General features: G+C 46.9%; 1 protein-coding gene across 19 annotated transcripts in view; it reads right to left on the bottom strand.

The window, feature by feature from the left end:
* The window catches only part of MSI2 (musashi RNA binding protein 2), a 437,270-nt gene that overhangs the window by 101,277 nt on the left and 312,931 nt on the right, over nucleotides 1–23,062 (bottom strand). For all 19 annotated transcript variants that reach the window (XM_044430042.1, XM_044430028.1, XM_044430029.1 and 16 more), the window contains 2 exons: nucleotides 19,178–19,260; nucleotides 5,686–5,800 (listed from right to left, as the gene is read on the bottom strand). In XM_044430042.1, coding sequence (XP_044285977.1) covers nucleotides 5,686–5,800; nucleotides 19,178–19,260 — 198 coding nt within the window. The remainder of the gene's footprint in view (nucleotides 1–5,685; nucleotides 5,801–19,177; nucleotides 19,261–23,062) is intronic.

Raw genomic sequence — 23,062 nt, 5'->3', positions numbered from 1 at the left:
GATAGAATCTGTGGAGCAGGGGAACTATGATCCCAAAATATTGGGCTAGAGGACAGAGTGTAAAACATGAGGATTTGTTTTGGAGGAGGAGGGAGGTGCTTCTGCCTGCTCACCCCTTCCCCCCAACTTCCAGAAGAGAGGAAGCCTTACAGAGCTGGCCACCGGTCTGGAGATAAATGTATCTTGTGAACATTTAACAGGCATAACACAGATGTAACCAGCAAGGCCTATAATTACCACTGGCTTTTTCTGTGTACTCCTGAAGTCCTAGTGGCCCTCCATTGTTTGATTCTTAGCCCAGGCGCAGCTCCAGTAACGAGCCAGGGCTATTCAGATGGAGAAGAAAGTCCTGGTGTTGCTTCTGCGTCGGGAGAGAAGTTTGCAGACCCAGAAAAGTGTTTCTGTTGCTACGTACCACCGTGAGACACACTGGCTCTGGAAAAACATGCCAAACCTGCCACCACGCGGATGGGGCAACCCCCCAGCCCGACCCACCTTTCCAGATGCTGGAGTTTGGAGAGTGAACCTGGAGACCTGCTGATCCTGACATCCGCCTGACTCTTAGATAACAAAGCAGCTGAACTGCCAGGCATCGCTCCGTTGTGTGGAGGAAAGAATAATTTGTTTCTATCGATTTTGAAATCAAGGATCAGAGGCCAGACATGTTCAGACCCTTTGAAATGTAACAGCTGAGTTGGTTTACCCTTCGGTCTGCTGCTGTTTCCCATCGTAAGAATACCCCCAGCCCGCACCCATCCATGTAATGTACCGTTAACATCAAGCCTCGCACCCTGCGATACGCATGTAAGATGCAGCCGAAACTGCTCAGGAACGGCAAGGATTGCGAGTCGCAGGGCCTGATCCGCTGCCTGCAGACTTCCCCGTTAGAAGGAGAATGTGGGCAGTGCTCCGGCTGTTCCCCCACCCAGAAACCGTTCTCCCATTCCCCTGCTCTGCTTAACTGCAGCATCATAAATGCGCACCAGCACTGCAACAGGGAAGGAACTATAGCTCAGGGCAGCCCACTGGCAAAAGGTGCGCTCAGGTTCAGTCCTGGAAAATCCAGTTGAAGAGGGCAGGTAGCAACGCTTCCAGTCTCGGCAGAGTTTTCTTGGACTAGCCTGGCCCGATCTAAAGGTGCTTTCTATGTTCCAAAGATCTTGGCAGAACATAAAGTTTCACTGGGTTAGGGTGATGTGGGGTTGCCTTGGGTGGTCACTAAAGGACTTTCACAAATGCCCCATGCTGTCACTTGAACGCTGGGCGGAATCGCCAGCGAAATTCCCCGGGGTTGCAGAGGACAGAAGCTGTGCTTGCAGCCTCTCCAGCAAAGCCTCACCTATTCCCTTGATCTGGAAATCAAGTGTTATCTTGTGACCTTGCAGGGAAAAAACCTCAGGGCATATAACTCATGATGCAGAAGTGAACCTGGGCTTCCCACATTCACAATTTCTGTCTTCCCTTGCAGTGTTTCTGAAGGTCTCCAACCAGCCTCCCCCAACCTGGTGCTGTTCACTTGTGTTGAATTAGAAAACTCCCTTAATTGCCCAGCTTGGCTAGTGGATGATGGGAGCTGTTGTTGAACACATCCAGAGAGCCATGTTTTGGGGCAAGCCAATAAACCAAACTCAAGAATACATTTGAAATGTCTAAGCGCTCCCGGCTCCCCTTCTGAGGCATGGAAATGACACCCTTGGGATAAGAGCAAGAGCTGGAGAGGGTTTGGCTCCCCAGGACAGAACAGAGCCGTCTCTCCTCCTCGGCCTGGCCCCCAGCCCCCTTTCTATTTTCTGCTCTGCAAAAATGTCGACTAAAATCCATGATGTGGGTGCCTGAGCTTGTTTCTCCTGGCTCTTAAAGGCAGGGAGGGCCTTTGGAATATGGCTCCTGAGCCTTCCTTTCTTTGCTGTCTTGCTGGCACATCTCCCGTAAAAGAATGACTTTGTTTGAAGGGCACAAGCCTCTTTTATGCATGAATGCAACCCACACAGGTTGAACGGGTGCACCAATGCAGAGCCGGGGTTGGCTCCCACAGCAATATTAAAACGTCAGCCAGAGATTTCCTGGAATTAGATGGGCACATCAGGTAGTATTTCAGTGGTCCAGAGATATAAATTTCCCTGGCTGAGCTTTTTGTAGCCTGGGAAGGAATGGGGCTGGGGAGTTCAAAACTCCAGGTATTGTGCTTCAGGCAATGACAGCTAAGAGGCCTGCCTCTGTACGGGGTTTAGCAAAGGAAGAAAAACAAAAGCACACATTCAAAGGGCTACCGCAAGAAAGGGATGTGGGCCCAGGACTCAAGAATGGGCTCTGTGTCTCACTAGGGCTCCCTCTCCTTGAGGGATTCCCCAAACAGAGTGTTTCTCTTATTGCACTGCAGCTCCCTGCGGTGCTGGAGAGGATGGTCAACAATTCTAGGAGAAATGTCAGCAGAGTGGGACTTCAGGGGTGATGGAATTGAGCTGGCAATGGATTACCTGAGTAGGTGCAGCTTGCAAGTGTGTACCTTTGCAGCCACAACTTCTAGTCTTTCTTGTAGGACCCATAAGCCAATGCAACACGATCCTTTCTGAATAATTTGTGGTTTTTAGACCAGAATGGAATCTGGGAATACCCAAAGGGCAAACTCCCTGATATGTTAACAACAGAGCTTTCTGCTGATCTTCTCTTTCATGCCAATGGAGGGCTTTCCAGTTTTTCCTCTTTTTAGCTCCCCGGGGAGGGGGTGGATTGAGAAAACAAGCAGTTTGGAGAGAAGGTATAAACCTCCCCTAGCAATGGACCAGGTGTGAGTCCACCAAGACTCACCTGCGGAAGCCTCCAATCGAGACTATACTCCAGCGGCCACATCCTCCTGGTGTCCTGTTTGTGAACCACCTGCACCCCACGTGAGCAGAGGCAGGGCTTAATCCTTCCGACAAAAGTTCCCCCACCTTTCTTTTGGCAAAGCATCAAGACCATGATTTGTTTTTGTTTGCTTGTTTGTTTGTTTGCTTTGCAATAATTCCCTCAGAAGCAGGCCTGGAAGGGGGCAGATGGGATGTCACTCAAAAGCAGGGAATTCAGCATCAAGTTAAAGCAAGCATTTTTCACCAAGTCACCAGGATGAGCTTCTCTTCCCCTCGCTAGTATCTGGAGAAGAGGATCCTCAAACCTGCAGACAAAGGCTTTCAAGGGTGTTTTAAATTCTCCTTCATTTTATTCTTTGGGAATTAGCAATGGAATCATGCGACGAAAGGTCTTTGGAATCCTGGCTAAATATTAGACCACATCACAGCCTCCCTATGCTAATTTTGCTTGATGAGTTAATTACACCCTTCTTCTGTTCATGGGTGGGATTTCACTGCTGTGCAGCTGACGCATCAGGAATGGAAGATTTTGATTGCACACGGAGAATCCTCTGACAGCAGTCGACCTTGAAGCTGACTTGTTAGAGGCAACTAGGGATCCGTGCACATTATGGGCCAGAGAGGCCTGGACTTATCTGGTGCAGCTCGGCTGTTTTGTAATGATGTCACCAAAGCAGAAACCAAGAGCAAAAAGCTGGAACAGATATTTAAGCATCTGGCCTTCATCATGAATCAATCACTCATTCAGAACAAGTCAGGATGATTTAAAATCTAATAAGATCACATTAGGAGCCACCCTGCAAAAACAAGTGGAACAGAACCAATTTGGATCTCCTAATGAAGGCGTGCACTCTGCATGTGCTAACGGGTACCTGTGAAGCAAGAGATGATCTGCCAAAACCACACACGACACTTCCTTTAAGTGTGGGAGGTGCCAGCCTGTGGTTGCATTAATCAGCTCAATTTTTACAGCTAAAATAATCCTACAGATAACCCAAACACAACCGAGACACAAACATGCCCTCGGGATTAAACTTGTCTTTCTGATTAGGGGTGCGCCCTAGCTTTCCAGACCCATTCCAACTCTTTGCCATCAATATAAGCAACAGAGAACAACTCGGGTAGAAAGGAAACGTCTCTTTGTTCTCATGGGTGGAAGCCCTGGCATTGGCCGTAAAGGATGTCTGTAGGACTGGATGAAAAGAAAGGAGATGCGGCAAAAGGCTTGTATTCCAACATCTGGCCAGCCCTGTGAGAAGTCTCCACAGCCGCAGTTGTGCGATATGACACTTCAAGAGGACAAACTGTGATCTGAAGGGTTGGCTGATTAGGACGTGTGAGGAGGAGAGAGAGGTGTACCTGTAGGTGATGGCCTGGCCCACTAAGAGTGGGACTTTCATTTTAAGCCTGCATCTGGAAGGCAGGAACGTATGTTGACCATGATTCCCCCAGGGACATGGAGAGCCGCTGCACAGGGACCCATCAAACTAATAAAGAGTTTTGCCATCGTGTGACACCTCCTAGTGAGGAGAGTCCCTTTGGAAGGATTCAAAATGGCCCTGTGCATGTCGGCAGGATTTTGAATGAGACCTCAGCTGCCCAAATGAGAGGAAGACCCCTTGGAGAACAATGGTCTTGCACCCTAAAAACCGACGTCTTGTTCCCTCGCATCTTGTAGTAGCAAAACGGGGGAGGAGGGCAGGACCAAAGTAGGGCTGGAATCATTCAGGCTGCCCTCACCGGACCTACGGCCTGTCCCTGTCTGAGGCAGCTTCGTCACCGATTCCACCCTTCCAAAAGGAGGCAGCCATAACAACGATCCCTGTGGGAAGCCTGGTTACGCTGAGCCTTAAGCCTCGCTTAGTGTAAGCCTGGAGGACTTAGAGGGTGATGGATTGATAGGGAAAAACACACGTGGCAAGTCTGAGCGACTTCCGTAAGGGAGTTCCTTTCAAGGAAGGGTGCAAGGACCAGTACTTTCCCAGTAGAGGGAGAACTCCACTGCCAAGAACATTTCCAGTGATTAGATAGAAGAGCAGAAGTTGCCAAGAAACTGAATCAATGACATGAAGCAAAGAGAGGAGAGGAGAATCCATGGACAAATTCTTGGGATGAAGAAGTTAGTAGGTGGGTGGATATTCCTCTCCTATACCCAGAAACCAAGCAGCTGTCAGGTAACATAGGAAGAACCAAGCAGAAACAAATGAGAGCCAATTATAACAAAGGTGACCTGCCACAAAAATAGAATTTCACCATTAAATACCATTTATCCTGTTTAATTAGTACTTTCTGGACACAATGGTCTGGCTTCAAATACCGTCTTCTCTTCTTGGAACTTCTAATTATTTCTACAACCTACACTATTATGCTTTCTCCATCTTGCATGCCATTTAAAGCCACAAAGATTTTTAATTATCTATGCTGAACTGTCAAAGATACCTTTAAGAATGTGTGACTCAATTCTTCTTCCTCTTTTAAAAAAGGGAAAAATGAACATTTTAAACCATAATTCTACTTTTTTGTGAATGTGAGAAGAATGCCCTTTTGGAAACATCCATTTAAATGCAAATTTTGGTATTCCAAAGGGTGCATAAGTATGCTTTTGTCTTTTGAAACGGAGAAGGATCCCTGGGACCCCCACTGGCCACACTGTTGTGTCTTGCACAAGTCACGCAGTTTTTGGACCTCTGAATCTCATTCTGTACCAAAAAAGACAGGCATCGTCTTGCTTTGAGTTGAGCTGTGGCACAAGACAACTCAGGTGCCTCAGAGCCTTGGAATACAGACAGAAAACATAAATATATTCTTGCCAGTTGTTTGTCTATTGCACACTTACCCAGCATTCCCATCCCTAGCATAAAAGCATCCATGGTATATGGTAATCCGCGAGCCCTTCCTCTTGTCCCTGGTGGAAACATCACTTCCTTAGGTTGTGCTTTCTTACATTCCACCTATTAAGCAGAAACATGTACAAATGAAATGCAAATGAATTCATGTAAAATGTCAAATGCTGAACTGATCTGGTTAAGTTGTGGAGGGGGGGGAGGAGAAATTGTTTTTAGCATTGCTCTTCCATAAAATGTGAACTTTAAAAATAGGGCAGCAGCGTAAAGTGATTTTTCAAAGAGTAAATATATGTAATGTGACTTCAAAAGGTGTACAGTGCAAACCCAGCTACATCAGAGGGAGAAAGCGTGGCGAAGACACACAGCTAAGGAGCTATTATCACAACCCACAGGGAAGGCGGCAACGAAGATCTGGGTGCCTCCAAGCTGTTGTTTCATCGTCATGTACCTACTGCTGTATGTTGTGTGAGATCAGGGCATCTTGTCAAGGGTAGCTGGGAGCTCTGGGTTCGAGTCCCGACCAGCTGTGGAGCACAATGGGTGGGTGGGTGGGCCAGCCACAGATGTTCAGCCTAGCCTACCTCAAAGGTTTGTGGTTGTGTGGATAAAATTGAGAGGAGATGAGGAGGAGGATTATGGAAGCCATCTTGAGTTCCTCGCAAGGAAACAACAGGAGATATAAATTAAATGAAGAAATATGCAAGATTGCAATGGGTACCTCTTGTAGCCTCTGTAAAGGCCACAACGCCATCTCTTGGATCTACATTGTTTGCTGGCTGTTTACAAAGTTAGGTCTGCTTACCCTGGACTATGCTTTAATGCTCCTTGTGCAAGTGTGGCTTAAATGCAAATGCGCAAATGTGTAGGCACAGAAAACAAATCAGCTAGGTTACCTCCTCACACACACAGCCAACAGCAAAGTCCTGCTGTATCCCTGGTTAATTTGACTGATCATCTGGATAAGCTCTTATTTTGACAATACTTCGGTGATTATGAGGAAGTCAGGGATACTTCCCTACACAACACCCTTACAAGCAGTCATTAGCAACTATCTAATTGGCACACATTTTGCACAAGAAGAAGAAAAAAACTATCCTTGCAGTCAGGGGAAGAAAAGGGTTTTTCTTTCTACTTTTTGGAGCTTAATACCATTTTGATCATTTTACCAGCTTCTGGCTGTAACAACCTTTGAGATCAACCCTAACCAAGGGAAAATGGCAAGGTGCAAGGCTGAACTATCTTGAGTTCCCTACATGAGTTGCTGGGATGGAAAAGGACGATATAGTTCTATTGGTGCAGTTTATAAATTTAATAAATAAATAAATGGTGCATCCATATGATCTAAAGGACAGATCTGGAGGTGGGGAGAGGACATTCTGAGCCTCATTCCTATGTCCTATAATATGAGGTAAGCCGACAAGCTGGAAAACCTGGAGAGCAGCATCTCACAGTTGCCGATACTCGTGAAACACAAGCAGAAAATGGATGCTTCCACCTTTCCATCCTTTAAAAGCCCACTTCTCTCTCAGAAGTTTAGGACCAAAGCAGATGACATGTGAAGTGTCTCGCAGCTGTGGAATGAACGGGATCATGGAACTCTTCGCTGCCTTGCATAGTCCATATGAAAATTCCTCCCTCCTCAACTGTTTGGCCCAGAATGTAGAGGAAAGCACAGCTGAGGTGGGACTAGGTTGAGGGAGGTGCCAAAGCTGCCCCCTGACCTAGGAAACACAGTATCTGAAAGATCCATTTTAATGCCAGCTCTCAGCTTTGTTGCGGATGCAGCCCGCTTCTGGATCCCACAGAATTCAGTGGGAGCCACGGAGCACAGAGTCAGACATGTCAAACAGCTGCATTTACATAAACCTGCTTCCTCATCTGGAGAGCTCCATTCTGGCGTTGGTTTCTCCTTGGCCACACACTGGAATGTGATGGGATGCTTAAGGGATGATAATATATTCAAGTTGTACCTGCCACAAAACGGAGATGGCCCCCTTTCAAGGTGCTAGCCAGCCAGCCCTTCTTGCATGAGGATCTATTCCATCTTCCTTCCCCTCCCAGCAAACCTCATGTACAGCTTCCACTGGCAGAGAAAGGATGGTCTCTGATTCCCCTCCTTGAAAGACTGTTTTCTGTCAACTTCTGCTATCCTTGGGCTTCCTCCTATTTTGTTGGATACGGATACTCCCTTGTGTTTCCCAATAGCTACAGAGCTCTCCTGGCTTAGAATCATAGAACAGTAGAGTTGGAAGGGGCCATGAAGGCCATCCAGTCCAGCCCCCGCTGTTGCAGAACACCGAGTCACACCATCCCACTCAGATGGCCTTTGAATGCCTCCAGTGTGGGGGAGCCCCGCACCTCTCCAGGCAGCTGGTCCCACTGCCGTGTTGCTCTGACAGGGAGGAAGCTTCTCCTGATGTCCAGCCTGAACCTGGGTTGCTGCCACTTGAACTGATCATTCTGTGTCCTGCACTCTGAACTCTTAGCGCTGAAGCCACAAAGAGTCTATCTAGGAAGCGCGCTTCTGCAAATGTATCTGAATTGTCTTTCAGAAGAAGACCTTAAAGATCTCTCCTTCCTCTGCCTGAGCCTGGTTTTGCTTCCAGCACAGCATGCATGTGAAGCTGGCCACCGGAGTGAGGACGGAAAAGTGAGCACACTTTGGAGGAGCAAATCAGGTAATTAGATGAGGCAGAACTGGAAAAGGAGCTCGAATAGCCCTATCAGTAACAGGGTATCCATTGTCTTACAGGAACCAACTGCCTGTTCCTAGGCAACCCATCAGTGAAAATTTCAGGTTTGTACAAATTTCATTTAGGTAACGTAAAGGTTAACTGACTGTAAATGGGTGTATTTTAAACAAAACCACCCACTCTCTCACCCGCCCCACCGCTACAATTCAGCTTGCGATATTTCACGGAGCAATAAAGCTTCCATTCTGCCAACAAACTTGTCAAAACACTGGGTTCTCAGCAATCACCTGCCGGAAACCTCCGCATGTCGGAATGAAACCGCTCCAAGCTTCACCAATGGCCACGGTTTGCCAAATAAATGACTAGGTGAGAAGGGTTCTTGGTAAGGGAAGAAAGAACCAAGAAAGAGGAAGGCAAGGGCAAGTATAAGAGCAGCGGTGATGGAGACAGGACCAATGGTCCTTTTAGAGCCGCATCCTGTTTCCAACAGTGGGCAGCCAGAGGGGAAGCCTACAAGGAGAGACCAAAGACGGCAGTGTCCCTTCTGCTGGTTTGCTGGCATACCACTCCCTCGCAAGGACAGGTGCTCTTCTGCAGGGGCAGCAGCACTGGCTTATTGTGCAGGGGAGCTGCGGGCAGGAAAACCAACGGCATCAATTTGGGGAGGTGGACATAACGTCAGGCGCATGCTGGATTCATTATCTGCTCACACCTGGAAAGGCCACTATCTCTCAGTTGAGCTGCCCCCATAGAGTCATACTGAAGATTAAAAAAGCAGGGGCACCGAAAATGCCCTGAGCATCTTAAAGAAAAGGTGAGATTAAAACAAATGGAAAAGTGACAGAAATATAAAGATGGGGAAAGCTTATCAGAAAGCAGGCTAGGTTTGCACTATCTAGGTTCTCTGGGTAGGAGAGGTCCTTGGTAAAAGGCCCTCTCAGAGTTCCCCTCATTCCATCTGGCAGAGCTGAGGTTTCTTTGGGCTGAACCCTTGCGGCATTCCCCGGCCGGTCTCTCCCAGTGCCTCAGGGGTTGAATTAGTCTGGCGCATTTTAGAGGGAAACGAAAGGGCAGCTGCACAAAAATATGGCAAGACCTGCAGTGTCTCCAGCCACGTCCTGGACTGGAGTAACCTCTACAACACTGTGGAAAATGAAACTGCACCGGCCAATTGAATTTAGCTGCAAGGTTCCAGTCCTCCTTGTCGACTGGGCGCTGAGAGCTGGCAGCCATCGGCAGGATGGACCCCAGTAAAGCTGTCCAAAAATGCTACAGGAAGATGCCAGGCCTGACCTGTCCAGGCTGTGGGTGTCCACTCTTGAGCATCAGAAGCTAAACCTCTCCAAAATACTCTTCCGTGGTGTTGTTTTAAAGGGGGAATGTTGGGAGTAACCAACCGTATTTGCTGTCTTTAGGGTGGGCCGGGCTGGCGCGCTATCGAGGCGTTTATCCATTCACACTCTGGAGCAGGCGTTCTTCATACATCCCACATCCACACTGCTTGCATGTCACGGGGTCGCCACTTACAGCTCGCAGGCATTTCTATTTCAACAGCTCACTCTAATATCAAAACAACCTACCCTGCCTACATGGGCAATTAAAGGGAAAATGAAGTCTGGATTAGCACCGTTAAAACAATAAGCCAAACAATTAGCTCCTGGAACCACAAAAATGAGCTACTGCTGGTATCCAACAGACAACTTTAATTTATGATGCTCAAAGCGTAAGCGGGTGACACAACAGGAATACCAGAGAGCCAAGAAAGACGTTTTTGCTTGGTTAAAGCAATAAAACAACCCCATTGTTGTAAAAAGCCGGCTCTTACGTCCTCACCAGAAGCTCGGGGAGTCTGATTCCCCAGTGCTGTTCACAGCAGAGTGAGCTCCCCTCCCTCAGCAAAGAGAGCAAGCCTTTATTTGGGGCAGATGTATCCTCTCCCCAAGAAGCAGGATGGGAAGCTTGGAGCTCAAATGTCTTTCATTTGCAAGCTGGCTTTGCGCACCCTCTCAGCATCCTGCAAGTCTGAGCCTGGATGGCTCACATTTGAGAGAGGGACATGATTAAACACCCTCTTCCCCATGCGCAGATTTCAAAGCAGTTTAATAATGCATGGGTGCACATCATTAGCAGTTCTTTTAATCTAGCGGAAGGCTGAGACAGGAAGCGGCTTGCCCAAGCAGCAGAACTGAAAATCCAACTTCCACTACTCACTTTCTTCCCTTTCCAAGTGAGACCCATCTATGGATTTTATCCTGACACTGGGTTCTATGAGTCACTTTGTTTGTTTGTTTAGCCGAAGTCTGGTTCTAGCCAAAAACAAAACAAAAAAAGGCTCAAGAGTGGTTTACAAACATTTGCAGCAAGACAGTTCCTGCCCTCTAAAAGACAAGCCACATCAGGAAAAGGGGCCATGGAGTTGAGCATTTCATCTCTCTGCAATCCCGAATATTAATACTCTTTCTCAAGAAATGTTTGCAAATGCCTCAGCCTGTGATTATGTTTGAAAAAAGTGTTTTGCAAAAAACCCCTGTACATTATGAAGCATTTTTTTTAAAAAATAGCGTTTTTATGCAGTACTGTAGTCAGCAGTACGAAAGTGGATATTTTTTGAGAAACATGCCTAGAAAAGGCTCACTTTGAGGGTAAAGATGAAAATGGAAGTGAACCAAAATGAGCTTCACGGTGGTTTTTGGAGAATGCAGGTAAGCTTAAAATCACTGGTTCCCCTCCTCCTAGAGGTAGGCATTTATTTACATCCAAAGACGTGCTGCCCTCTGCACATATAGGGCCTCTGAGCCAGGCAATGCAGAAGCAAGCCAGCCCGTTTCTTTCTGTGGGTGGCTCAGCCTACATCTTCACAAGAGCAAGTGGGGAGAAAAAATATGGAACGAGGCTGGGCCTGGAGAAAGTACCCTTCACCCTGTGTTCTGGCCACACTAAGGGCACAAAGAGTTTTTCCGTATTTAATTCAGCTTAGGTTTCTGGCTGCTTCCTATCTCTCCTGCATAGACCTGAAAATTGACAGGTAAGGATTTTCTATAAAACTGACTCTCAATTATGAACAGAAAATAGCCCTGGCAATTCATCGCACAGCTGAATTCATCCTACCAAAGCATTAATCCTTTAAAAAGACAGAATCTATTTTGTGTTGGACCCAAATGCCCAGTCTGGTATATAATGGGCGTTTTGTTTGCATCAAGACATGTCTTATTTTGGCTTTCCGACTTGTTCCACCCATCAAAGCTTGAAGTCTCCTCTGCATGCAGAATATTCTTCTGCTTTGAAACTTCCTTTGTCAGGCAGTTTTAAGCCTATGGCCAAGAAGGAATTGTAGTGAAACTGTTAACGTTGTTGTTTAAGTCTGGGGACAGAAATTCATGTTGCTTTGGAATATTCTTGGGCAAAGATTCAGCAGCACATACAAGTCTGAATTGAAAGAGGACAAGGAAAAAAGTCTTCTGAGGCTAGGGTTACCAAAAGAATGCTCTGCTTATTTTTAGATTGCTATCCCACTAGATTGCAAAGTGTCCTGAGTCACCAAACAGCTTTAGTAAGCCTTGGCTATGTAGGAGGGCCCGGAAGGGGCAGAATCCACAACCTGTTGACTCTTTGCTGGCAGCTGAATCGATCCTCCACTCCCTGATCCTCGCCTACCCCCAAATGCAACGCGATGGCTTCGGGGGCACAGAGCGGGCTGGACAGCAGCCAGATCACTCCCGACACTCCTCTGTCATTCCACAATGGAGCACATGACGTCGGTAGGCGAGGGTGCTGAGCTGAGCAATACAGCCAAGGCTGAGCCGAGAACAAAACCTTCGCCGTTGCACTGAAAGATTTCACGGGGTGGGGAGTGGGGGCGAGTGCCTTTCCTACACCCAACACATGCGTGCCGTTTCTATTTCTGAAACACCCCTCGTTCACATGAAGGTTATTTTAGGGTGGCTGCTGTGTTTTCTTTTAATGCCTGGAGAGAATCTTTTTGCTCCCACGCAAATCATGGGTTTCACGTATTAAATGTCTTGCTAGCATTTGCCTGCCAGATTCATGCCACTTGTTTAATTCGCCATTTGACATTCTGCATTTATAAACAGCGACAAAAGTGGCACGGAGCCTCTAAAATTAGCTCCTTGGTAAGATGGGATACTAGAAATAGGTTCACCAACATGGTAGCTCATTCACCCACCCCTCACAGTTCAGGGTGCAATAAATATCTGGGGAGACTTCGAGAGATTTTAGAATTTATGAACTCAAACTCCGAAGTCTAAGATGTGGAAGTATTTGGGCGAGGATGCATTTCTATTCGCTGTTGAGCACTCTCCAGGCAGTGACAGAAAGAAATGGCTGGATTTTGCTCCTTGGTCAGCTGCACCGATTTCCCTGCCCACACGCTGGGCTACAATCCAGGGGTTGCCCTCTGAGGGATGGGTCACATGTGCCTGGATCATGCCTCTTGGCCTCTTGTGGGCAGGTACTGAGATGAATCTTTCGTAGGTGGGGCACGGAAGAGATTCTTGAAGCAGGAGGCCAGTTCAGGTGTTCAGGTTCACCTGTGCAGAGTGCCTGTGCATTTACTGAACAAGAACCACAGGGGGAAACTCAGTGGTCCAACGTGGAATGTGAATTCTTAAGGAGAGGAAACACATTCCCTTCCTTAATAAAGGCACCTCTCACAGGCCAGGACGATGTACCCTCCGGGTTTCTGCTTCTCTGCATGCATTATTTCATGTCATGTCATAAATCTCTCCGCTGGTTGATGAAAATGGAGAGTGTGCAGGGTGTGCTGGAAAGCGCTGCAAGGCCAAGCAGACTGGCTGAGCCACAGATGGCGCCCCTCTTTGCTGCCCCGAGAAGTCAATCATGCTTTTTTTCAGATGCACATTTGCTCAGGAGTCTATAGCAGGTGCGACAGTTACCCCAAAGGAACACCCTGGCTGGAGCATCTCTGGCTACAGATAGTTTGTCGTGTCATTTTCCGCCAGGGAGCTCAGAAGCCAACATCCCTCACAAGACCATCTTAAACCTCTGGCCACCGAACCCAGCAATCTAAGTCCCCTCACCCAGTTCCCTTCCAGGACTGGCATCTGAATCAACAGGGCTAAGGAACAGATCAAGATTCTGAAGCAGAGTTGCATCAGCTAGAACTGCTCAGCCTTTACTACCATGATGGTGTAAAGGTCCTCATGAGAATATGCTTGACGGTTGGCCTCCTGGAGGTCTCCCATTACTAGCCTGGGCTTTCTGCAGCAGAAAGCAACCTTATGCTGGAGACTTCTTGCCCACACTAGAAGACTTCTTGGAGCAGGAGAACTAGAGCTCCCAGAGACACATACTGTAGATCCACCCATGTCAGAAGGCCAGGAAGACCCTGGGTCCTGTGAGGAGATAGCCACAGGGCCGCCCCTGTCAGGAGGAGGGGATTTTGACCCGGAAGCCAAAACTGAGCAAGCCCCTCACCTCTAGGAGCATTATCACCTTGAGCATCAGGCCAATGAAAAGGAGTGTTTGCTTGCAGGAACGAAGTCCTTTGGACAAAGCAGCTTCTCATGAGAAGGGCTCCAACTAGAGCGCTCTAACATATGGCAGCTACGTCCTGAGCGGGCTCCGGTGTCAGAAGCCTTCGGCCAGTACTGGAAGCAACACTGTTCTTCTGTCCTAGTGCTTTCCACTTCGTTCCCTAGACCTTGTTTTGATGATTGGTGTTCTGTAGTACTGATCCTTAGACTCCTCCTAAACACTGCTTCTGGACTGTAAGATTAATCTGACTGCTGAACTGTGCTTTGATCTATGCTTGTACATTGACCAAACCTGCCTGCCTGCCCCCTTACTGGACTGAATTTTGCTGCTTGACCTTTTGCCTGTGCTATGAGCTTGTTTTCTGGATTGCCCCATAACTCAGAGTTTGTTTCGGTCAAAGTAGGACAGAGACAGACAACCATCTTGGAGAGGGCTGGAAGTGAGTCGAAACGGAGATGTTTCTTTATTTCCCACTGAACTTGGCTGTGTGTTAAGGCCGTGCTTCTCCATGTCCTAATATCAGAGTTTTAACCGGTTGAAAGGGGGGATAAGGGCTTGCTTGTGACTGTCTCCTGTTTGAAGAATAACCTCACCAAGCCCTTACAAAATAAAAAAGGCAAGCCAAGCCATGTAGCCTCTTTATCGATATGTTTGGTTCTTGAACTCTGTGAAATAGTACCTACTTTCCCAATCTTCTTTCCAATTGTTTTCACTTTATTGTATTTGTTGCAGTTTGGTTGTCTTAAATTTTACATTAGAAGCAGCCGTAAATGTTAATAAAAGCAATTCAAAACTAGGCACACATTTCTATTCTTTCCATACTGTCCTCTAGGCAAGTAGCTTTGGCAGGTTTTAGAAAATATACACAACCTGCCAATCCTGTTTACCAGAGGTAAACGTGGAATGAATGCACACACCACAAATTAAGATGCCTCTTCCAAACCACTCTCTGGGGCAAAGGTGGTGGAAGGTATCGGTTCTAGCCCTCCGCAACTTGTGCCTTCCAAACGCATTTGGACTGCAACACCCAGAACTCCCGGTCAATAGCTCTGCTGGATGGGTTTCTGGGAGTTGCGGTCCAAATGCCTCTGAAGGCCACCAGGCTGAGGAAGGATGGTATAAGCCAAAAGCTACTCCGCAAGAGCAGCCTTCAATTTCACTGTTCAGAAGATGGAGGCATCACCAGTCTTGGGCTAACACCCAGTGTGACAGGAGCACCAAAAAAAAAAAAAAAAAAGGCTTTACACCCCCACTAAACAAAAACCCCTACAAGTGGGGAGCTACACCCCTACAAGGACAGTGTGTCCCAGTGGTCATGAAACACTGACTTGACTTTTGTGGGCCATGAACAGAAAAACAGGAAGAAGGGGTGAAAATGGCGCATTCCAGCCAGCCCCGAACCAGAACAATTCATCCTGCTACATGTTCGACTTGTACAGTTCCCTATTTTGCATGATTTATTGCTAAAAATATGCCACCTAAAGCAGAAATTGAAGCAGAAACTCTCTCTCTCTTTCTCCCCCTGTGTGTGTGTGTGTGTGTGTGTGTGTGTGTGTGTGTGTGTGTGTGAGAGAGAGAGAGAGAGAGAGAGAGAGAGAGAGAGAGAGAGAGAGAGAGAGAGAGAGAGAGAGAGAGAGAGAGAGATGGTTTCTGATTCTTAGCTGAGCAGATTAAAGGAAGCTGTCCCAGCTGGTCCAAGGACTCTGGGATACAATCAGCCAAGCTCCCAGGGAGCAAGTGATCGGAGTGAGTGAACAGGGGCTGCAAACAGGACTTTGGCAGCAGAATTTGGTAGGGGAGATCCCCACTTCCCCGTCCTTTGTTTTCTTGCTTGTAACACACTTCCATTTACTGGTCGGACTGTGTTTTAACCTTCAGAGAAGCAAGGAGGAAGCCCTGGTTGTTACAACAGGACCAACAAGGTAGAATCAAAAGGGCAGTAGAAAGTATGGACCAAGAGGACTGTGTCCAGTTGAAGATGCAAACAAGCTAGAAAGGGTTCAGAGAAGGGCAACAAGGATGACGCAGGGACTGGAAACAAAGCCCTGTGAGGAGAGAGTGAAGGAACTGGGCGTGTTCAGCCTTGAGAAGAGAAGAATGGGGGTGGGGGGATACAATTGCACCCTACAAATGCTTGAAAGGCTGTCACAACGAAGAGGGCCAGGATCTCTCCTGGATCATCCCAGGGTGCAGGACTTGGGATAATGAGCTCAAGTCACAGGAAGATCAGCAGGACAATGGGACCCATGCCCTAGGGAGGTTGTGGGCTCTCTCACACTAGCGGCATCAAGGTACAAATGGACAGCCATTTGGGATGGATGGTTTACCCTGAAGTCCAGCACTGAACAGGGGTCTGACCTCTGGCCCCTTCAGACAGGAGTATTTGTGATGGCATGAGTAGACCAGCAGCCTAAGCAGACCACATTTTTAACAAAGGAGAAGCAAGAGTAATTTTTGAAAACACACACTGCCTGTTTTTGCTTCTAGACATTCTTATAAGTATTACTGGATACTACAGGGGGAAATGTAGTCCGTGGCAAGAAAAGTATAAATGAACAAACCCGTCAGTCATCTGAGAACTGAAGCTCCTGCTTTGCACATGAAACTTAATAGGATCAACACATCAGAATCAACTCCTTTTCACAGCTGCACCTTTAGAGTCCAACCTTGACATCTCAACATGGAGCATAAAAACGGACCTGTTATTTTCATTTCAAATGCGTATTGTGCAGAGGAACAATGTGAGGGATATTATTTCAGAGTCCTGGGAAAAATTAGCAAGTCAAATATTGAATCAGCCTCTAGCATATGCTAAGGAGATTGCTTTGATCTTATCCAGCCTAAAAGCCCCATTATTGAATTTAAAGTCTGTGAACACATATCAGGCCAATATATAACGCCTAGCCGAATACAAGTTTGAGAAGCAGAAGATGTTTTGACAAAAAGGAAGGGAAGAATATATAGCTGAAAGTGTCAAAAGTTAGTTCCTTAGAACACAGGTCCAGTTTTCTGGAATGGCTTTTCCCTAATAATTCAATTCTATGGGATCAATGGAAAAGCAGTCCATTACCAGGGAGAAAAGGCAGACTGATACAGCAGCATCAAAAAGTCTTAACTCTGGTTCAGGATAGAAAAAAGAGCATGATTTATGACATAAAAAGGCAGGGAACTGCACAAACCATCAACTTTAGGATGGTTAATTAATTTCAGGATCAATTCAGGCTTAATTTCATTTTTTTTATCCTATCCTCTTTCCAAGGAGTTCAGAGCAACAGACAACCCTGCAAGGAAAGGCAGCTGGAGCAACAATGACTTCCCCAAGGTCATTTATAGCTGACCAAGGATCTAATTTGACTCTCTCCAGGAGAAATTTGGCAACTGCCACCAGCCTCTCATTGTGACGCCCCCCAGGGTACAATGGGCTACAATTTCCATGCCCACTGGAGCATGTTGGAGGTTGTACTCTAACGCCACTGTGCCACAGCCAACCTGACCGGTGGCCATCACCGCTTCCCATGGCAGCAGTGCAACCATATGCTGTACGAAGACATATTTCCTTTCATTTGTCCTAAACCTCCCAGCTTCATGGGATGACCCACTGGGGTCTAGTATTATGGAAGAGGGAAAACAATGTCTCCTTCTCTCTTTGCTCCACACCAAGCATTATTTTAAACACCTCTCTCTTTTCTTGCCTCACTCCCCTTACTTGCAACTGGACAGTTACCTGGGGGGGAGGATTCAAGACTTGGGAGTCTTGCGCTGAGCAGGGCGTTGGACTCTCTGGCCCCTTCCAACCCGACTACTCTATGATTCTAAGCCAAATAGTCCCAGTTGTCATAGATGCTCCTCACAGGAGAGCTGCTCCGGCCCCCCGATCATTTTTGTTGTCCTAACCTTTTACATCTCAGTGATGTTCTTTTTCAGGCAAGGCAACCGGAATCCCATGAGTCCACCTTCCCCATCAAGTTGCATAGCAACTCGAGGCCTTTGGGCCCCTGAGTCAGAAACGCCTGCAAGTGTTACTGCCCCATCAGGCCCTGAAGGTGCAGTAATTAAGCCCTTACTGTCCTTCCATTTACTGTCCTTGCTTTACACCTGATCAGCTGCCTGAGGCCATCACCTCAGCCTGCCTCATAGCTGGGCCGGCCCTGCCAACAATTCAACATTTCTCTTTCCTGCAGGCCATGCCACAGGGGCCAGGCCAGCTTCGTGGGACCTAAGCAGCAACTGCTCCTTTGAAGTCCGTGGAACAGCCCTGCCCTGTCTATGCTTTCCTATCATTTGGTCTTTCACAGTTGAATGGGTCTTCTCTACACAAACCTTTCAAGTGGAGATGCTGGGGATTGAACCTGTGCATGTCGGATGCTCTGCCTGTTGAGCTATGGTCCCTTCCCAGATGACTTATTCTACAATAGCCTTAGGCTGCTTTGAAAGCATGGCTATGTTAATTTGCAGGGCACCTGGGAGAGCCACTGGGAGCCTGCTGCTCTCCTGCAGTAACATCACGCCAAGAGGGGAGGCAACCCAATTCCATCCGTCAGCAGGAGGAGGAGTAGTTTCAGGAACCTCACTCCACATTCCCTGCCATTCATCTACGGAGACCACGTGTTCCCTGGGACTGTAAAAGGATGACAGAACAATGCTGAACTGTGGAAAAGGGGCTGGGAAGCGGAGTCCTTTACACCGGGCTTGCAGAAAGTCTAAATTCCCTACTCCTTCCTTGTCTGTCATGCCCTGCTGGACTGTCTTGTATTCCTGATTATATGTAAGCTGCTCTGGAAACGCTTTGGTGGAGGAGTGGTTTTAAAAAGTACTCTAAAGAAATAGACATAATTAACTTATAAACATTTACCATTTTTAAAACTTAAGCATTTCTGAACAGAATGTTTAATCTTGTGATCAAGTCAGTTGTGCTTGATGGTAGAACGACTGCCACTTAAAATATATTTGGCATTATTTACCGTCCAAAATAGTCATGGAGGGGCAGAAGGAAAGTATGTACACCTGTGCATACACTGCCAATGTTTTTTTAAAGGTATTTCATCATCTCCCCACAAGGAAGAACAGCAACATTGATTTATCGGAGACTCCCGTGGTACATATGAACAGCTGGTGCCTAAGAGAGCATTGTATAAGCCACATCGTACATAAAGGTACTTCACAGAGGATGTTCAGACAACCACTGATTCATGAATGCACGTCACAAACACTCCCCCATCCAGACAATCGAAAGGCACCCCACTACATCTATTTAAAACTGACTGGGAAAACTTACCATTTTATTATTGATTTCATGAAAATGGATTTCACAGACTTTTTCCACCACGTCTTCATTTTCAAAAGTTACAAACCCAAACCCTGTTTGAAAATGAAATAGAGAGAAAGAACTATTAATTATGATGAAACAGGCTCTCCTTCTTTAGGACTGCTTGCAAAATGAATTACAGTAAGGCACCTTGGTTATATCGCCATATCAACTTGCATGCACAAATCAACATTTGCATGTGAGGAGGAGAAGGTTGGCCACACCTGTGCAGAAAATCTCTTTAAGATTAATATGGATTAAATCAACAGGGGGTTGCTAGTCTGAAAACAGACTGTGCCGGTAGTTCCAACCTGTGTGTGCGTGCATGAACACACACACGCCACACTCAAATAAAGAGTTACTTTTTGGGAATAGCCTAGATCAAACATGAAATAAAAAGGACATAAATCTTTGTTGCACATGAGTAATATTTTTTTCCCCTCACCACCTTTCCTACCTGTCCATGAAGCCCCACTGGCTTCGGGCAGAGATAAAGCCTGTGGCACTTTTCATATTATGGATGTCTCATTAAGCAGCAAGGGACAGGTGGGAATGGGTCAGTAGTACGAAAAGTATGATCATGAATCATCAGCTACCCATGGCCAGGAAGCAGGCGAACATAGCCATGCTTTTGCAAGGGCCTTGTGGCTCTGGATGTGCGCATTTGCCTCCAAGAAAGCAAGAGGGAAAAGCAGCTCTGCTGTTATTGATAAGGGTTAAAAGAGATCAGCTTTGCTCTCCCCAGAAAGCACTCGCTGTAATAAACGGAGCTTGTTGGAGCGCTGCAGTTCCCTGGCTCTCCTTTCTATTCATTGCAGCAGGTCAGCCAAGATCTGGAGGTGAGTATTTGTCTCTTTTCTTCTCGCACTGCTTCCTCTATACCTCATCAGGATATCCTGAGGCCTTTAAGCAACTATGAAAGTTACCGACCTCTCATCTGTACCGCACTGTCTGTTCTGTTCTGCCACTTCAAATGCAGCATCTGATTTGGGCCAGTTTAAGGCCGTTGGATACCCGCTGTCAGCTTTCTACATCCTGAGCAAAACCAAGTTGAAGATTTTTGGCAGCCAGCTTCAGCGCAGCTTAGTGATTCAAGCACATATCTCTTTGAGGAGGAGGAAAGGATCTACTGGCACGTTCCTGGCACCCACTCAATGGGCAAATAAATAGAGAAACCCATTAAAACAAAGCTACAGCTCTCCGAGGGAACCTACAGAACAGAACCCAGTTCCAAAACATGAGACTTGGCAGCTTCTAACGGGGTAGAAATGGAACACACACGAGCGATGCAAAAGCCTTCACAACAGCCGTACAGCAACAGGGGATGCAGGAAATCAAGTGCAGGCTGTGGAAACGGAGTCCTGTAACTCCTGCGACGCACACCACCTGGCTTTATGGGGCGGGGTAATGCATCTCGTTTGGGACAGGAGTTTGGCGGGTCCAGTGGCACTGATAACCCACTTTGCAACATGTTAAATGCGGCACCCTCGTTTATGCAGGAAAACGGCAAAACTTAGTGAGTTCCCAGGACGCTGACACATCTGTGTTTAATCTCTCTCAGATCAAAAGAAAAAAACTGAAGTACTCCGTGCCATTTGGTGAACAGAGGAAAAGATGGCAGTCTAAGAGATCTAAGTTTAAGTGTTCAATTCTGCAGAATGTCTATTCAGTCCAGCATTCCATAATGACCCAACCCATGTCTTTCAGGCACCCACAAGCCAGAAGGACATGAAGGGAAGACCGCCCCCCAAACACACATACTCAATCTTTGCTGCTGCTCAGCAACCTATTAGTTATCATTTTGCTTTTCTTCTTCTTCCCTGCCCACCCCTTTTCCTTTTGTGCTGTGCCTTTTAGACTGTAACCCTGATCTCATATTAATCTTACTTTCTAAGCTGTTCTAGAAGCCTCTGTTGGCTGAAGAACAAGGTAAAAATTCCGCAAGTAACGGAGAGGCACCCTGGTCACTTTTGTGCTTCTCATTCCGAAGTCTCCATTTATAAAACATTAAATATTTTTGTTTGCAAGATGATGTTAAAAGTAGAAATCCCCCCGCCCTACATATATCGTCTCTATATACACCATTCCACATTTCCAATCTGCCACCCACTTCCTCCTGACTATTACTATTTATTCATTAAAAGTTTTTCTAAGCTCTTCTTAGGCTGTTCAGAGGGCCTAATAACAAGGGTTTGACCTGTAAGAAATGCCCCCCGGACGCTTCCTCCCCGTAGGAGAAAACCGTGACAAGGCATTTGCAAATGACCTTCACGTGCCTCACCAGGCACTGCTCTCCTTGCACTTCTCACACTAATTTGCACAACTGCAGCACCCAATGCTAGTTCACAAGAAGCTGTGCCAATCAACCCAAAGCGGCGGGGGGGGGGGGGAGAAGACAGCAAACCGTTAGCAACAGTTGCATAAAACTGCTCGTCTGCACTACCTTTGTCCAGTTTGGCAGTATGCTAGAAATAATGTCGTCTGCGCTACTGAAGGGACTGTAGAACTGCATTGAGAGCCTGGGGTGCTTTCAGAACCCCAGATTCGCACCTGATTAATCCAGTCCCATGGAGCCTTGCAATGGGGGCTCCTAGACTCAACTCCTGTGGCACATTTCCAGGAGCTGGGAAGAGAAGACTGCAGGTTTGTAAAGTTTTGAAAACACACACGTTCTTTCTTTTGAAAACAGGAATCTAGATATGAGGAGCAAATTGTATTCGATGTCTGAAACTCTGTGTCACGGGAAGGGAAATTCAGGGCTTGGATATGTCGCTCAGGTCACTCAGTTGGCTTACCTGAGCCAGTTTTGCTAAACCAATCTGGTTTGCGCCAGGGTTGTGAGCCATCCTGGCTCCTCTGCATCCCAACCCCACACCCAACCCCAACTTTGCTCCGCCAAAAGGGCAGCTCCCATCTAGCATCACCTCCGTCCTCAACCTGCCCCCTTGATCTGCTCTCCCAGTCACGTCATTTCATTGTCACTGTTCCACAACAGCAAGCCTGCTCATTTGCAGCTGGAATTCTGCAATTCATTTGACTTGCTAAGCCATTCCTGAAATTTGGGGACTTCAGTGAATTCAGGCATTATTAGTACAATTAGACTGCATACCACAGGGACCCACGATTTTGCCCAGCCCTAGGAAAGTCCACTTCCGCAGGTCATTAATTGCTTGATTGCCAAAAACATCTTCATCATTAGTAACTCATTAGCAAATAACACAGCAGAGGATTTCAGTTTCGATTCCCCCCTCCCCAACCCTTCAAGCTGCCAGGAAGGAGAGGCAAAAGGGCATTTAAAGGAGATTAGTACTAACCACACTGAACAGGTTGGAAAGAGTACCACAATCATGAACAATCCTGTGTTGGCCCTTTCCCCCGTCCCTTGGTCCTGAAAATATACCTGACCTCAGGGAAACTAGCAACCTGATTCAAGGGAGATACAAATTCTGCTGTATTTGGAGACAACAGGAAAAGCAAAAGGGAGAAGTGGGGAGTGTTTGTGTGCAGGTTTTTAAGGATCAGTGTCACTTCAAACACATCTGGCTGCTTGGTTTGACAAGAGGGAGGAAAACTGAACTAAACCTCATTGGAAGATATTTATTTACGGCCCTGAGACACAGCCAAGGCATAAGAAGAAAATATTCTGCTTCCCAACCATGGCTTTGTCTGTTGGACAAGTCTTTTAACAATGACCCAGAGTCTGCTGACCATGAATCAAGCCGAGTTCATTCCTTGGGCTCCCCATTTCGTCTCCACCTCTGCCTTTGAGAGGGGAAGAGGGAAATGCTTGCTTTCATTTTGAAACAAGCCAGGATGGGAAGCCATAACTCATTTGTCGCTGCAAGAGGGGTTTAG

This window comes from Varanus komodoensis, unplaced genomic scaffold, assembly GCF_004798865.1.
Source record: "Varanus komodoensis strain SLA01 unplaced genomic scaffold, ASM479886v1 scaffold20_1, whole genome shotgun sequence".
NCBI lineage: Eukaryota > Metazoa > Chordata > Lepidosauria > Squamata > Varanidae > Varanus > Varanus komodoensis.
Note: the sequence above shows the minus strand (reverse complement) of the source record. Positions and strands in the feature narration are given on the sequence as shown.